The sequence below is a fragment of the Cervus elaphus genome, chromosome 13 (genome assembly GCF_910594005.1).
Source record: "Cervus elaphus chromosome 13, mCerEla1.1, whole genome shotgun sequence".
In the NCBI taxonomy this organism is placed as follows: Eukaryota; Metazoa; Chordata; class Mammalia; order Artiodactyla; family Cervidae; genus Cervus; species Cervus elaphus.
Window position 1 is genome coordinate 29,669,671 of NC_057827.1, and position 16,766 is coordinate 29,686,436.

Consider the following 16,766-nt stretch of genomic DNA (forward strand, 5'->3'; position numbering starts at 1 on the left):
GCTAAGATCCCACATGCCTCATGGTCAAAAAACCAAAACATAAAACAGAAGCAGTATTGTAACAGATTCAATAAAAGCTTTAAAAATGGCCCACATTAAAAAAAAAAAAAAGCAAAAAACTTTAAATGTTTAGAAGAATGATGTCTGTATTGAACTCTGTACCCATGACCTCCCCCAGTTTGCTCATTCCCACGGAAGTTACTTTTGGTCGGGTTCCTTTTACCCGTATTATAGGTGTGAGTCCTTTCCCCAAACCCAAGAGGAACAGGCATCTAGTTCCTATTCCTGGGCCCGGACTCTCCAGGTCCATTGAAAGTCTCAACCTTGATTCACTTTCCTCCCCGAGAACTCTTGAGTTCCATCCTCCCCTCAGTTCCCGTGAGACAGGAGCGAGGAGGTGGAACCCTCTTTGATCTCGGATGACCCTTCTAATCAAATCAAGATACAGGTTTCAACAACAAGAGCATGTATTATTTTCCCCTGGGTGCAGACAGAACCCAAGGGACGTCCACCTCTTTCTTCGGATACAAATGAATAGCAGGGAGCACTGTGTTCCTGAAAGGAAGCTGGCCTGGGAAATAAGGGCACATGTCACCCCAGGTTGGTTTGTGCTAGCCTTACACAGCTTCCCTTTGTGAGGAAACAAAGCCTTGTGATTCCTCTGGATCAGAATTCCCCTGGAGATAACGTTCCATAGCATGTTGACCTTAGGAAGTGACAGTTCCTGGGTCTCAGAACAGAAGGAGGAAGAGAGAGATGAGGAGTGACATTTGTTTGACATGGAAGATCAGTGTCAGTGATGAAATAACAGTGCAGGGACACAGAGAACTCATTGTCTGAGGTCCCTCCAGGAAGAAACAGAAACCCTAGACTCTGTGCTGTAAGCCTGCCCTTGAGTCAGGTTGTACATAAGTCAGGGTTCAAACCTGGGCTTCTGTGAGCCACATCCTCCCCCCTCCCCACACATTAAAAATAAGAGGGAAAGATGGGGCGAGCTAACAACATAGGCTGGTGCTGGCGGGAGCCTGGGGCCGCTTCAGTCTGTCGGCAGAAGGGTTGATGGACCCATCGGCTGCTGGGGACATCTGAGCTGCTCCCAGCTGGGGAGACCACTGAGTCCACCCCTCCCTTCGCTTTGCCAGCTGCACTGGCCACCATCCAGAGGCAGGCCAGAGAGACTGCTGCAGGCTGTCTCCCTTGGTGGCAGGCATGGCATGCCTTGGGGCGGCTTCTGTTTCCTGCTCCTTGTTCACAGTCAGCCGAGGGAGCCCTCAGGCCAGGTGTTGGAAGAGAGAGGGGCTGAGAGGCAGGCGTCTCGCCAGCAATTTGCTGTCTCAGAACCCAGCCAGTGCACTAGACCATGGTTTCTGTCACCCTGAGCTACCCTGGTGGCTCAGACGGTAAAGATCCCCCCTGCAGTGCACGAGTCACAGGACACGGGTTTGATCTCTGGGTCCAGAAGATCCCCCACAGGAGGGCATAGCAACCCACTGCAGTATTCTTGCCTGGAGAATCCCATGGACAGAGGGGTCTGGTGGGCTACAGTCCATGGGGTCACAAAGATTCAGACACGACTGCGCAACTGACACTTCACTTCTTTACATCACCCTGATGTGTGCAGCCAGCTTTCCCAGCTTCTCTTGACCGTGGTCCCAAATTCAAATGTCCTACCTGACATCAGGCGTTGTGTCTCAATTTCGGATTTGGGGAATATGGTCACAGTCACATAGGAGGTACATTGTGGCCAATTAGGTTTGCTTCCTATGTTCTCACAGCAGGTCTCAAATATTAAGCTGCTTACAGCTGGCTGCCTGATCACACAGATGTGCACACATGCATTTTTTAATAGATAAAAGAAGATTTATTTATATATATGTGTGTGTGCTAAGTCTCTTCAGTCATGTCGGACTCTGCGACCCCATGGCTATAGCACTTAAGGCTCCTCTGTCCATGGGATTCTCCGGGCAAGAATACTAGAGTGAGTTGCCATTTCCTCCCCCAGGGGATCTTTGCAACCCAGGAATTGAATCCTTGTCTCTTGTCTATTGCGTTGGCAGGTAGGTTCTTTACCACTAGTGCCACCTGGGAAGCCCTTATAAATATATACATGTATATATATCCCCTGCCTTGGGCTTGATCCAAAAAATACTGATGGTGGCTTAAAAAGGGATTGCAAAAAGTTTTTTTAAAGATTTATTTATTTTATTTGGCTGTGTTGGGTCTTCACTGCTGTGGCAGGCTTTTCTAGTTGCAGCCAGTGGGGACTACTCTGTAGTTGTGATGCGTGGGCTTCTCATTGTGGTGGTTTTTCTTGTTGCCACCACCACAAGAGAAGGGCTTGTGGGCTCTAGGCATGCAGGCTTCAGTAGTTGTGGTGCATGGGTTTAGTTGCTCTGAGGCATGTGGGATCTCTGCAGACCAGGGATTGAACCTGTGTCCCCTGTGTTGGCAGGCGGATTCTTAACCATTGTACCACCAGGGCAACCCCATAGTAACTTTTTGAAAAATGTTCAAATTCTTAAGTATATTACTCTTCCCCTAGAGCTGGCTGCTTCCAAACTTAATATTTTGCATGTTTTCTCTCTATTGCTTGGTGACTATATTTGCTTCTCCTTTCTGCAGTTGTCGTCTTACAGCTGATTTTTGCTGATTTGTCAACAGATGTTTTACTTTCTATTTCGCCAGTTCTGGAGGAAATGTGTAGGGGTACTCAGCTGCTGTGCACATGTCCACACCTGTGCACACGAAAGGGCGCACACACCTGGTGCCAGGGCCAGAAATGCCCGAGGCTTGCTTCACCGTCCTCAGGTCTCAGGCTTCCCTCCCACATGCTGTTAATGCTGCTCTGGGGGCTGGGACATGCAGGACAGGGCTCTGCTGACCAAGGTGCTCCCTTCCCCACACACAAAGTCACGGGCAACCTGGGGACAGAAGCTGGTCTGCAGGGGCCAAGGAGTAGACTGGGGATGAGGAACCGAAGACCAGAGGGGACAGTTTATTGAGCAGTTTGTTGTTCAGTCACTCAGTGGTTTCCGACTCTTTGTGACCCCATGCACTATAGCCCACCAGGCTCCTCTGTCCACAGGATTTCCCAGGCAAGTATACTGGAGTGGGTTGGCATTTCCTCCTCCAGGGGATCTTCCCAACCCAGGGATCAAACCCGTGTTTCCTGTGGCTCTTGTATTGGTAGGCAGATTCTTTACTGCTGGGCCACCTGTATTGTGTAGTGGTCATTAAAACAGAAGAGTGGACACATGAAATAGAGATGTTCTTAAATGTTGGTTTTTTTTTTTTAATTTTTTAATTTTTGGCTCTGCTGGGTCTTCCTTGTGGTGCCCAGGCTTCTCTAGTTGTGTCACATGGGCTTTAGTTGCCCCACGGCATGTGGGATCTTAGTTCCCCGACCAGGGCTCAAACCCTAGTCCCCTGCATTGGAAAGCGGATTCTCAACCACTGGACCACCAGGGAAGTCTCTAAATTTGGAGTTTATATCTTAGGAACACCCAAGTGCTCACTCCCAAACCTTTCATTTTTGTTGCTATGTGCTATCACCCTGATTTTTTGCTGCGTTCTTACTCATTCTGCATCCTTTCTCAGAAGACTCAGAAGGTCTTGGAAGGAGTTCTCATACCTGTTGCTCTGAATTTATTTATAGTGCATGGGGCCGTTTACAAACCTGGAATCAAAAGACCTGGATGGGTTTTATTAGCCTCTCTTCCACCCCTTCCTTCACCCTTCACCTTTTGAGGACCGTCTCTGAGCTTCCCTGTGTTCCACCTTTAATCTGTATGACTTTCAACTGTTCCCTCGGACATGGTCGAACCCAGTTGCATTAGTTCCTAAGGAGTTGTGATATTTTGCAGGGTTTCGCAAGTGAACTGCCAACATTATCTAAAAGTAAAGCTATCCACGATAGGAAGATTTTCACAGAATTTTTTTCCTTTTTCTTTTTTATTTTTCATTTATTTTTATTAGTTGGAGGCTAATTACTTTACAATATTGTAGTGGGTTTTGTCATACATTGACATGAATCAGCCATGGTTTTACATGTATTCCCCATCCCGATCCCTTTTTTCCCTTTTTCATCACACCCATTTTGACATTTTCCTCTTGGTTTTGTGCAGTATTTATGCTTGTGGGCATTTTTTTTTTTTCTGTCTCTCTGGGTTGTAATGGTATTTTCATCTTTTCCCCTGAATTTACCACCCTCTTTTATTTAGAGCTCTGACCATCATAACCCCATTGATAAGGGGGAAACATGCAATGTGGGTGTGTCCTTTATTTTCTTCCCGGCAGAAAAAAGAACAAGATTGTCATTTCACAGAATTCTCAGTGTGCATCTTAGCTTAGAGAGCCAGGCGTTTTGTTTCACGGTGGAGGATGTTCAGAGTACTTCTGATGCAGAGAGGACGGCCAGGAGGGACCAAGGATTACCCTCATCTTATCAGTCACCTTGTGGGGGACACCCTGACTTGGTCGTGTGGACTGTGTTTAGAGTAAGGAGAATTTCAGCTGAGCCTTTGACACTGCCGAGTAAACACCCTTGTGAGCACTCTCAGCCTTTCCAGACGCTCTCCCTGCCTCGACAGCCTTCGTTCCTTTTATTTTTTACTGTGATTTTTTCTTTCCTTTTTAAATTGGATGTAGTTGCTATGCAGTGTCGCGTTCGTTTCTGCTGGACAGCACAGTGAGTCACTGTACGTCTCTGCCTCCTTTTTGGATTTCCTTCCCACTTCAGTCACCACAGAGCCCTGAGTAGAGAGGTCCCTGAGCTGTGCAGTAGGTCCTCCTTAGTTATCTGTTTTATACACAGTATCAGTAGTGTATGTGTGTCAATCCCAATTTCCCAGTTCATCCCACTCCCCTCCTCCCTTGGTAATTAACAAACTTGGTAAGTTTGTTCTCTGCATCTGTGACTTGAATTCTGCCTTGCAAGTAAGTTCATCTCTACCATCTTTCTAGATTTCACTTGTAAGCAGTATTAGAGAACCAGCCTGTCAATGCAGGAGATGTAGGAGATGTGGGTTTGATTTCCGAGTTGGGACAATTCCGTGGAGGAGGGCACGGCAGCCCACTCCAGCATTCTTGCCTGGAGAATCCCCATGGACAGAGGAGCCTGGATGGCTGCAGTCCGTAGGGTCACAAAGAATCGGACATGACTGAGCGACTTTGCAAGCACATACAGTGTTTGTGTTTCTCTTTCTGACTCTCTTCACCCTGTATGACAGCCTCTAGGTCCGTCCCTGTCTGCAGATAGTACAGTTCTGTTCCTTTTCATGGCTGAGTAGGCCCGCTCTGGTGTTCTTGCCCGGAGAATCCCAGGAATGGGAGAGCCTGCTGGGCTGCCGTCTAACTCCAGTGTTCTTGCCTGGAGAATCCCAGGGACGGGAGAGCCTGCTGGGCTGCCGTCTAACTCCAGTGTTCTTGCCTGGAGAATCCCAGGGACGGGAGAGCCTGCTGGGCTGCCGTCTATGGGGTCGCACAGAGTCCGACACAACTGAAGTGACTTAGCAGCAGCAGCAGCAGTATTCCATTGTATGTAGGTACCACATCTTCTTTATCCGTTCCTCTGTTGATGGACATTTAGGTTGCTTCCATTTCCTGGCTATTGTAAATAGTGTTGCAATGAACATCAGGGTGCGTATGTCCTTTAGAATTATGGTTTTCTCCAAGTGTATGTCCAGGAGTGGTACCACTGGGTCATATAGTACCTCTGTTGTTAGTTTTTTAAGGAACCTCCATACTGTTCTCCATAGTGGCTTTGTCAGCCTTAGTTCTTATGAACCAGAGAGGTCTGGCAGAGAACTTGGGTAGAACCTACGCAGTGTAGCCTGTGACGAACCAAATTACCAGGGGAGATAGCTTGAGACAGTCTTGTCGTTTCGGTGGGTTGGGGCTGAGATTAGGGCTGGAAGCTGTGGGATTAATGCTATGTCGCGTGGAGACAGTCCTCTGCCATCAGGCCTGTCTGGATCAGTGACCTCTTCATAGCTGTTTGGCTCTCATGTCATTGGCTTCAATTCTGATGTCCTTCTCTCCTTGTTCAGTGACCCCAGCTCCTTCTGTTCTCCTGCAGAGATTAACCTTGATGTGAAGTGGCCCGCGTATCCTGCACTGCAGGCGACTTCCTTACCCTCTGAGCCACTGGGGAAGCCAACGGTCCTGGATAGCCCCAGGCTTTGTGGGGAAGAGGGGATCATTTCTGGAGGCCTAAGTAGCCCCAAGCTGTGTCTGTAGAAGCTACCACGCTTCTCTTCCCCGTTGAGCCTTAGGTGTCTCTGCCTGTCTGTCTCCCTGGAGTTCCAGCTCTGACTCTGGGACCAGACAACGCTCTGCTGGGGAGCTGAGTTCAAGTCCTGGTAAATCAGCCCCTCTCTGAGCCCCAGGGTCCTCCTCCACAAAGGACATTCCTGAAGACAGTGTGGGATGGACCTGAATCCCACTCTTTGGTTTCCCTTCGCAGACCCCCCGGACGCTGAGTTGGCAGAGAAGCGCGAGGCAGCATGCAGCCGCAGCTCCTCCTCCTTGCTCTTGGCTTCCGTAGCCATGTTCCTGGGCCAGGCAGTGGGTCCTCTGGTCCTAGCGGAGGGGTCACGGCTGATGCTATGCTGTGTCCCTAGCGGTCACCGTTGCAAGGCCCCCACCCTGGTGCCCATGTGCAGAGGGGCTCATTGCTTTATCGATGCTGCATGTGGGGCCCATGGAACTCAGATGCTAAGTTCACAGGCCGCCCCTGCAACCCCTCCAAGCAGATTCCCATCACTCTGCACCCTGTGGAGGAGGTGGCTTTGGTCCTGGAGACACTTCCTTCTGTTTTCACAAGATGGCATTGTTCCTGTTTCTTGCCTCTGTGATCCTTCAAAATGAAACCATATATATATATGTATTTTATTCAAAATGAAACCACATATATACATATTTTATATATATTTTAATAGATTCAGTAGCTACACTCACTTGTTTATCGGATCTTGTTGCTAGGTAATTTGCAGCTCTTCCTCATTTTGACCTTCTGTTGGTAGCTCTTTCAGTCTTGTTTCATGAAGCAGAGCATTTTCTGCATTAGCCAATCGATACTGTTTTAAACAGTTGTCCTCATGTCTCCTTCAAGCACCTGTTCTCATGAGTTGGGTTGAATCATCATGATGATGAAATTGCTTTAGATCCATTTTAAGAACTTCACAAAGACTCTTCTCAGATGTTTTAGAAAACAAATTGGTCTATGGATCTTTTGGAAATGGGATCAGAAGTAGACATGCCCTAGACCTGCCTTGGGGTGGTCGCCGTGGTAACTAGCAGGAAGCGGGGAGGGAGGGGGCTTGGACTCTAACCTGTGTATTTGGGACATGCTTGAAGGAGTGGAGAGGAAGGTCTGGGTCTGCATTTTTAGGAATATCTGCAGGATCACAGCACACAGACTGAACTGAGGGCCTGTCTACTCCTGCCCAAAGGCTTCACCCCAATTCCAGCCCTTTCTTTGATCCCACTGATACTCTTCCCATAGTGCACCCCCTTTACCTGCTGCCAGGTCAGAGCCAACTGCCTCTCAGCTCCTCCCCCACCCTCTCAGCCCCTGTCGCCCCCAGGACCACCTCCTCCTCTCCTCTCTTACTCTCTCCTGTGGGCTTCACTTTCCATGTGCCCCTCAGAGCGTTTGATCACTTCTGCCTTCATTTCCACTCTTCAGGGTGATGTTTTACTGTCCTGACCAAACGCTTCGCTCCTTAAGGACAGGAGCGGGACATGCCTTGGTTCCTTTGGCCTATCCTCTTTGGGCACCTGGCTCAGTGCTTTCAATACAGAGGTGCTCACCAGGCCACCCAGATCCACTCACTGCAGTCTTTTATTTTTTTTTAATATTTATTTACTTATATTTATTTATTTGGCTGCACGGAGTCTCGGTTGTGTCACCCAGGATTTTTAGTTGAGGCATGTGGGCTCTAGTTCCCTGACCTGGGATGGAACCCGGGCCCCCAACATTGGGAGGGCCGAGTCTTAGTCCCTGGACCACCAGGGAAATTCCCTCACCACAGTGTCACTCCCCCTGTTTTCTTTGTATGTTCAGGTGAGACCTGCCCGCAATCAGGCCCACTTGGCATCTGCTCCTGGCCTGGAGGGCAGGGTGTACAGAGTCCCGTGAATACAAGCGGTGTGTGAGGCAGCCTCGCCCGGGGCTCTTCCTTTCTTGCTGTCACTGTCACCCTCATCCTATGAGCACCCGTGAAACCCTAAATCCCACAGCAGACGTATGATGTCTTTTTAGACAGTTCTTTTACCCCACATGACAGCTTCGTCTCAGTGTCGTGGAACTGGGCTGGCTGTTACTCCCTGTCAAGCCTAGAGGTGCTCATTTCGAGACAGAAACACTTTCCTGTCCCTTCTGTTCGTTTTTCATCTTAAACACATCACCGAGTGTCGCTTTCAGAATTCCTGGCAGCGCTGGGTTTTTCTTAGCTGGCTCCGTTGTTACAGAGCAGGTACACATATTCTGTTACTAGGCTGTAGGAAATGTGCTGCCGGTAGAGCAGGGGCTTGTTCACAGTGTGATGGGATGTGGGTCTATGGCATGGCTGTCTGCTTAGGGATACCAGGAATGGCGAGGAGGCTAGATGTGTTTCTCATTGTGGGTCAAAGTAAACCATTTGTTCAAGTCGGTGGTAACTATTACGTTCAATGTGTGTGTGGATATTCGTGCAAGCCTAGCATTCGTGGGTGCACTTGGAAAGCGTGTTTGGTTCAGTTTGGACGCCTGAAGGGTCATGTCTTCATGCTTTATGCTTATTTAAAAATATTAATACCTAGGTACATGGGAACAGTGGAAGCTTTGAGGACATATTTAGAGATGAGACTGAGGTGTCTGTGGAAGTCTGTTCCCACCCCATGCCCTGAGACAGAATCTTCCTAAGGTGTCCAGAAGCTGCTTTAAGATGTTTCCAAAGCATGGAGATTCCTTAAAAAAAGTAAAAATAGAACTGCCATATGACCCAGTAATCCCACTACTGGGCATGTACCCAGAGAAAACCATAATTCAAAAAGACATACACTCCCCAGTGTTCTTTGCAGCACTATTTACAATAGCCAGGACATGGAAGCAAGCTAGATGTCCATTCACAGAGAAATGGATAAAGAAGATTGGTACATATATACAGTGGAATATTACTTAGTCGTAAAAAGGAACGGAATTGGGTCATTTATAGAGATGTGGATGGATCTAGCCTGCATACAGAGTGAAGTCAGAAAAGCATATCATATATGTATGGAATGTATATTAACACATTTATGTGGGATCTAGAAAAATGGTACAGATGACCCTATTTGCAGGGCAGGAATAGAGATGCAAACATAGAGAATGGACGTGTGGGGAGGTGGGACGAATGGAGAGAGTAGGATTGACATATATACACTACATGTGTAAAACAGATAGCTAGTGGGAAGCTGCTGCATCACAGGGAGCTCAACTTGGTGCTCTATGATGACCTAGAGGGGTGGGATGGGGGATGGGTTGGGAGGGAGGTCCAAGAAGGAGGGGACATGTGTATACATGTGGCTGATTCACGTGGCCGTACAGCAGAAACTAACACAGCTTGTAAAGCAACCATATACCCCACCGACACACACACAAGGCACTGAATGAGCCATCACGAGTTCGTCTTCTGGTGACTTGGTGTTAGGGGTGTGCCGTTTTACCCCATTAGACAGTAAGCCCTGGTCTGATCCGTCTCTCTTCCCCCACCCTGGTCTCGTGCTTTCGGGAAGAGAGAACCACAGTGAGATCGAGAGGCGGCGGCGGAACAAGATGACTCAGTACATCACCGAGCTCTCGGACATGGTCCCCACGTGCAGCGCGCTGGCCCGGAAGCCCGACAAGCTCACCATCCTGCGCATGGCCGTCTCTCACATGAAGTCCATGCGGGGCACCGGGAACAAGTCCACGGATGGTGCCTACAAGCCTTCATTCCTGACAGAGCAGGTACCCGTTCAACCCTCGTCTGTGCTCCTTGCTCCCCTGGGAACTACATTCCTGGGAGGGCAGAGAACGGTGAGAAGGATGGCGTCACCGAAAGGCTGAGGTGGGGACGAAGGCAGGAAATTTTATTCCTACGCTTCACCGGGAAACTCTCTTCTGGGGACTCTGTTTCTGATTTTGCATCCTCTGCTTTTTTTCCCCACCATGTACCTTAATAAGACAGGCTTCCCTGGTGGCTCAGTGGTAAAGAACCTGCCTGCCAGTGCAGGAGATGCAGGTTTGATCCCTCGGTTGGGAAGATCCCCTGGAGGAGGAAATGGCTATCCACTCCAGTATTCTTACCTGGAGAATCCCGTGGTCAGTGGAGCCTGGCTGGCTACAGTCCATGGGATTGTGAAAGAGTCAGACACGACTAAGTGACTGAACAACAACCACCTTAATAGGACATCACTCAAAACAAAGCAAAAAGAGATATTGTGCTTAGCACATGCTAACCCAGGAAAAAGCCAGCAAACCCAGTTCTGTGCTAGACTAGCAATGACGGTGTCATCATGATGAAAGTTTTGGTAGATGTTGCAGCAATCATAGTGACAGGATTTACCAGCCAGCACGTAGCCGGCCTCTGCCCTGAGCCCAGTTGAAGTCATGTCCTTTCTGGGCAGGATTTCACTGAATCCTTATTCTGCTCAAGGAGGAAGCTGCTGTTATTCATCCCTGCTTTAGCGATGAAGAAGTGGAGGCTTTGAAAGTGTCTACTGCTCAGTGCAGACCAGGGGTTGACACAGGGTGGTCAGACCCCAGAACCATGTATTTTAACAGCTATCCTGGCCTTTGCAGACTTTGGAACAGTGAACCCATAAGGTGGTCTGTGGGAAGTATTGATATATTATAACTTGACCATTCCACGCCCTGGAAGGCCTGTGTTCTGGGTCCTTGTTCTTCCCCGTGCTGGTCAGACATTGTCAGCTTGTATTCGCTCATCTGTGGACAAACATGAGCTTTCTGCCTTCCTGACCCTGAGGGCTTCTGCAGGATAAAGGGGACAATGGACTTGGTGCTGGCAGGGGGACAGGGAAGTGATGTGTTGTCAGGGACACAGGCAGGAAGAAGTGCTCAGGCTCGTCAGGGGCTGCCCGGGACAGAGTCAGCACTGGCCTGCTGGGAGGGAGCCCCACATTTGCATAGAAAGAGAGCAGAGGAAGGGGTTACATGGGGAGATTTGGGAAACCAGTGAGAACAGAGCGTTGGAGGAAAGGGTGAGAGGTGTGTCCAGAGACAGAATTGTGTGTTTTGCTGGAGTGAGGAATCTAAGCATTAGGTTTAGAAAAAGAGCAAGGAAAGAGGAGCTCACGTGAATTCCTGTGCGGCAGACTTTTTAGCAAGGGTTTTTTTGTCATCCCAGTGCCCATGTGCTCTTCACCCCAAGGTGTGAAGAGGTGTGGCAGTGGGGAGACCCTCGCTGGGAGCCGTGGAACACAATAGTCCAGGGCAGAATGCCCAACCCATTTCCACCTTTGTAAAAGGGTTAGGGTTAACACAGCGATGGCTCCCACCTGGCAGGGTTGTGGAGACAGGTAAGAGAGGAAGCAGAGTAGAGTGTTTAACACGGGGCTGGAGTGGAATGAAGGATGACTAACTGGTGGATAGTGTGAAAGTAGTGTTGATTGCTTAGTCATGTCGGACTCTCTGTGACCCCATGGACTATAGCCTGCCAGACTCCTCTGTCCATGGAATTCTCCAGCAGAGAATGCTGGAGTGGGTTGCCATGCTTTTCTCCAGGGGATCTTCCCAACCCATGGATTGAACCCAGGGTCTCCTGCATTGGCAGGCAAGTTCTTTACCACCTGAACCACCAGGGAAGCCTAGCTGGCAGGTCAGCAGACAGAAATGCATTATGCACGTCCTGACCGCTGGGGTTGGTAAAAGGCTTTTCCTCTACATTTCTTTAATCCTTATAAAAACCTTGTTGGGGTCCATATTTGACATTAATCCCTTTAAGTGACTGGGGATTAAAAACGTGGAGGGCCTTTCCTAGTGGTCCAGCGGCTAAAGACTCTGTGCTCCCAATGCAGGGGGCCCAGGTTTGATCCCTGGTCAGGGAACTAGATCCCACATGCCCTAACTAAGAGTCTGCATGCTACAACTGAAGATCCCACATTCCATAAGTAAGACCTGGTGTAGCCATATTAATAAATATATTTTTTTAAATGCTGTTTAAAAAAGAAAGAAAATGGAGAGAAGAGAGAAGGCAGTTATGCAGGTCATATGCATCCTCTCCCCCTATTCATCTCTCAGTTCCTTGGTAGGCTGTTGATAATGACAACAGCCACATGTGTTAAGTACCTACTGTTCGCCAAGCCCTTACTAAGTCCTTCACATTCAAGATCTCATTTAACCTCACAAAATCTGCCCCCCTACCCCAAGAAAAAAGCATGAAAAAAAACAGAAGCCAAAGATATTACATCGGGAGCCCAGACTTGCACAGTGAAGTGGAAGAGCTGGAGTTGGTGGTCTCCTTTGACTCCACCATCTGTGCTTTTAGACCTTCATGTTGGCTTAACTGGAGGATAGGGGCAAGGCTGCTTCTGGATTCAGGGCACAGAACCTTGGTCATGAGTGGGGTACTCCCAGAAGATGAAAACCAAAGGCGAGGGTGTAGAAAGAGGGGCCCGTGAGGATGGTGAGCTCTGGCCCATAAGCCCTTCCCATAGTCCCTAAAAAAGGGCTGAAACTGTGAAAACATAAATGGAGTCAACTTGTCCACTTCCTCTCCTTCGGAGACACAGAATTCTCTACTTTCCCAGACAACCTGTTTTATGTGTTACAGTCCTTCCTGTTGGGAAGACCATCTCAACACTGAAAATAAAACCGCTGACCCAGTCTTCTGAACTAAGTCATCATCAAGAGGGATGGCACAGCGGAAGTGCGAAGCAAGACAAAGGGGGAAAATAAACGTTTCTTTAAAAAATGATTGTATAGCCTGCTTCCGCACCCAGTTCCCAGGCAAAGGATGTTAGAGTTCTGACTCAGCCGAGGGCTCGGAGACCTCCCTGGGTTCTGCTCACCAGCTGACTCATGTTTCCTAGTCTTTGAGCTTTTGGGCGCCCTCAGGTCGGGCACGGGGCGGGGCCGGATGCTCCAGGCTCCACACAGGTGGCCCTTACTCTGTTACAGCAGGGCTTCCACATACAATTTTTGTTGGTTGTTTAATCATTCAGTCATTTCCAACTCTTTGTGACCCCATGGACTCCTCTGTGTCTGTCAGTCTCCTCTGTCCTTAGGGATTCTCCAGGCAAGAATACTAGAGTGGGTTCCCATTTCCTACTCCAGGGGATCTTCCCAACCCAGGGATCGAACTCGAGTCTCCTGCTTTGACAGATGGATTCTTTACCACTTGAGCCACCAGGGACGCCCACCTGCAATTACACGGAAGCAAGGAATTTGGGGCTTCCCAGGTGCTCAGTGGTGGAGAATCCGCCTGCTCATGCAGGAGATATAAGAATTGTGGGTTCAGTCTGTGGACAGTCCATGGACAGAGGAGGCTGGCGGGCTACAATCCATGGGGTCACAAAATAGTCGGACACAATTTAGTGATTAAACAACAAAACAGCAAAGAATTCCCAGTAAGAACTGTTTGCCAACTGCTGATCAGAAGAATCCCTTTTTGCTTTGGGGCCTGAGCAGTGTGTGAGGTGCATGGAAGGCTGGCTGTGGACTCCGGCGCACGTGGAAGAGTTGGTCCCCAAGTCCTGCAAGGACGGAGCCCCTTGCATTCAGCAGGAAAGGGCCCCTGAGCCTGACATGAGACTGACAGGGGAGACAGCTGCACCTGGGCTGCCTGCAGGCCCTGCAAAGAGAAGGCATCTCATTTGAACAAAGTTGATCTTGCCAGCTCTGCATCCCTCTTGGGATGTTGAGGGCTTCCTGCCGCCCATTCATCCTTCCTGCCGGCACCAACAGTCATGAGCTCTGTGAGTCAGTGTGACTCCAGGGCTGGCACAGCTAAACTCTCTTCTCACCGCCAAGGGACACGGACAGTGTAGGTATCCCTGCCACCTCCTGGGATTCCCCTGGGATTCTGTTTAGATGTCGGCTGTCACAGAGTTCTGGGAGTTTCACAGATAAGACAATGTAAAGTGATGCCCTTATATCTGCTGCCAGCCTTCAGCTCAGCAAGGAAGAGAAGAGGAGTGAGAGCCCTGGCAGCATGGCAGGCAGTGGCTGGGGGGACTCCTGGGGCCTCCTTCTCTCCTCCCACTGTCCCACGGTCCTCCCCTCCCTTCCCGGACCATCCTGTGCTCCAGTGACATGACTGCAGTTTGAATATTTAGGAGAGGCCATTCACACCTCTGTGACCCAATACCTTCTGATTCCCTTGGGCTGGGAATTCCCTCTTTCCTTAAGAGAGAGCAAGTTAAGGGACTTCCTTAGTGGTCCAGTGATAAAGACTTCACCTTCTGATGCAGGGGGTGTGAGTTTGATCCCTGGGCAGGGAGCTAAGATGCCACATGCCTCATGGCCAAATAAAAGCATATTGTAACAAATTCAGTGAAGACTTTAAAAATGGTCCACATTTTTAAAAAAAATCATAAAAAAGAGGACTAGTTAAAGACAGTTAACAGTGTTTGGAACAGCTGTTTCTTAGCGCTTAGTATGAGCTTTCCAAACTTCTTTAAAAAAATAACTTATTCATTTATTTTTGGCTACATTGGGTCTATTTGGGTCTTCATTGCTGAGTAGACTTTCTCTAGTTGTGAACAGCAGGGAGTACTCTTCCTTGTGGTGTGAGGGCTTCTCATTGCAGTGGCTTCTCTTGTTATGGAGCACAGGCTCTAGGCGCATGGGCTTCAGAGTTATGGCGCACAGATTTAGAGCTCCTAGGAATGTGAAACCTTCCTGGATCAGGGACTGAACCCATGTCCCCTGCACTGGGAGGCAGAATCTTATCCTCCGTACCACCAGGGAAGTCTGTCTTGTGCACTTTTAAAGCTCATTTTCCAGGAAAAAAAAAAGAGTTCCCAAAAGCATTTGTGTATCATAATGAGCTTCTGAATGAAAGTTGAAGGTTGCTGATGAGACTGTTTACTTGACCTGGGTTCGTCCGTGTCGGGTCCTCATGGTGATCTTCTCTTCCCAGGAACTGAAGCATCTCATCCTCGAAGCGGCTGATGGGTTTCTATTTGTAGTGGCAGCTGAGACGGGCAGAGTGATTTACGTGTCCGACTCTGTCACCCCTGTGCTGAATCAACCCCAGTCAGAGTGGTTTGGGAGCACCCTCTATGAGCAGGTACATCCTGACGACGTGGAGAAGCTGAGAGAGCAGCTGTGCACCTCAGAAAACTCAATGACAGGTCAGTGTTGCTCTCTCCGTGAAGCTTTCTCCCTAGAAAATCTTTCCTTAAACATACCGAGGAATAACACTGGAACAAGTGTATTACCATATGTAAAATAGATAGCCTGTGGGAGTCTGATGTGTGATGAAGGGCACCCAAAGCTGGTGCTCTGTGACAACCTGGAGGAATGGGGTAGGGAGGGAGGTGTGGGGGGTAGAGAATAGAGGGGACACAGGTTTGCTTATGGCTGATTCACACTGATGTATGGCAGAAACTATCACGATATTATAAAGTAATTATCCTCCAGTTAAAATAAATAAATTTTTAAAATACCAGGAAAAGGAAGTTTGAGGTCAGAAAAAGTTGCCTACAGGTGAAGGACATGTTTGACTTAGCTTGTTTAGTAGCTTCATTTATCCTGTAACATGTTTTTTTTTTTAATTTTTTTCATTTATTTGTAGCATGTTAAAAATTCATTTTTAATGCATGATTTTTTCCTATATTTTACCTTCAATTATGGGATGTTGCCACTAGGAGGCATTGTTGACACATTAGCCACAACCCACTCAAGTGTGTGATTATTTGTGAACCTAATTGTAGGTGTTGATTTTCCAGGCTTTACTTATGGGAAGTGAAATTTCTTATTGAGACATTTAAATACAGTTAGCTCTGCTATACCACAAAATAACATGTTATAAAAATCACTGCAAGAAACAAAATGATGAAATAAAAACCACAGGGCTTGGGAGGGGAAAGTGGGCTAGACATGACACTAAAAATTTGTCAGGGACAGATAAGAACAAAACTAGGAACCTAATAAAAATGGGAGCATGGCTTGACACATTAAGTGGTTAAGAAATTTATGGCACTTGACCTTGAAACCTAACTTGAAGTTAACTTGTGTAAGTGAGCCTCAGAACTTGGGTGTTGGTGTGAAAATGGTCCAAGGACCATCATGTGAAATCAGGCAGAAATCAAGAACTGTAACCTAATATGTGGATAGTTGTGGCTCATAACAGACGTGGTAAATCAAGGCAGCTTCTGTGTGCCAGACTGTGTACATTTTGTGAATTCCTGTGTGGCTGTATTCAGCTGGGTGCAGTTTCTATGTTCATGTAGTACTTCTTAACAGATAAAATCAAGCATAAGCAAACACAAAATTCACATTCTGATCAAACTGTCGCCCAATGTATCAGTGTCACTGGAGCAGAATTGCATTTTTAATTATTTTGTTTATTTATTGGGCTGTGTTGTGTCTTAGTTGTGGCATGCAGGTTCTTCATTGTGTCATGCGGAATCTTCCGTTGCAGTGCACAAACTCTCTAGTTATGGCTTGAAGTCTCAATATTTGCAGCACATAGGCTTAGTTGCTCTTTGGCCTGTGGGGTTTCAATTCCCCGACTAGGGAATGAACCCGTGTCCCCCTGCATTGCAAGGTGGACTCTTCACTGCTGGACCACCTGGGA

At 48.2% G+C, this 16,766-nt stretch overlaps 1 protein-coding gene across 8 annotated transcripts in view; it reads left to right on the plus strand.

Moving 5' to 3' along the window:
- Positions 1-16,766, plus strand: part of ARNT2 (aryl hydrocarbon receptor nuclear translocator 2) — a 181,266-nt gene that overhangs the window by 42,228 nt on the left and 122,272 nt on the right. For all 8 annotated transcript variants that reach the window (XM_043921512.1, XM_043921513.1, XM_043921506.1 and 5 more), the window contains exons 4-5: positions 9,757-9,970; positions 15,105-15,318. In XM_043921512.1, coding sequence (XP_043777447.1) covers positions 9,757-9,970; positions 15,105-15,318 — 428 coding nt within the window. The remainder of the gene's footprint in view (positions 1-9,756; positions 9,971-15,104; positions 15,319-16,766) is intronic.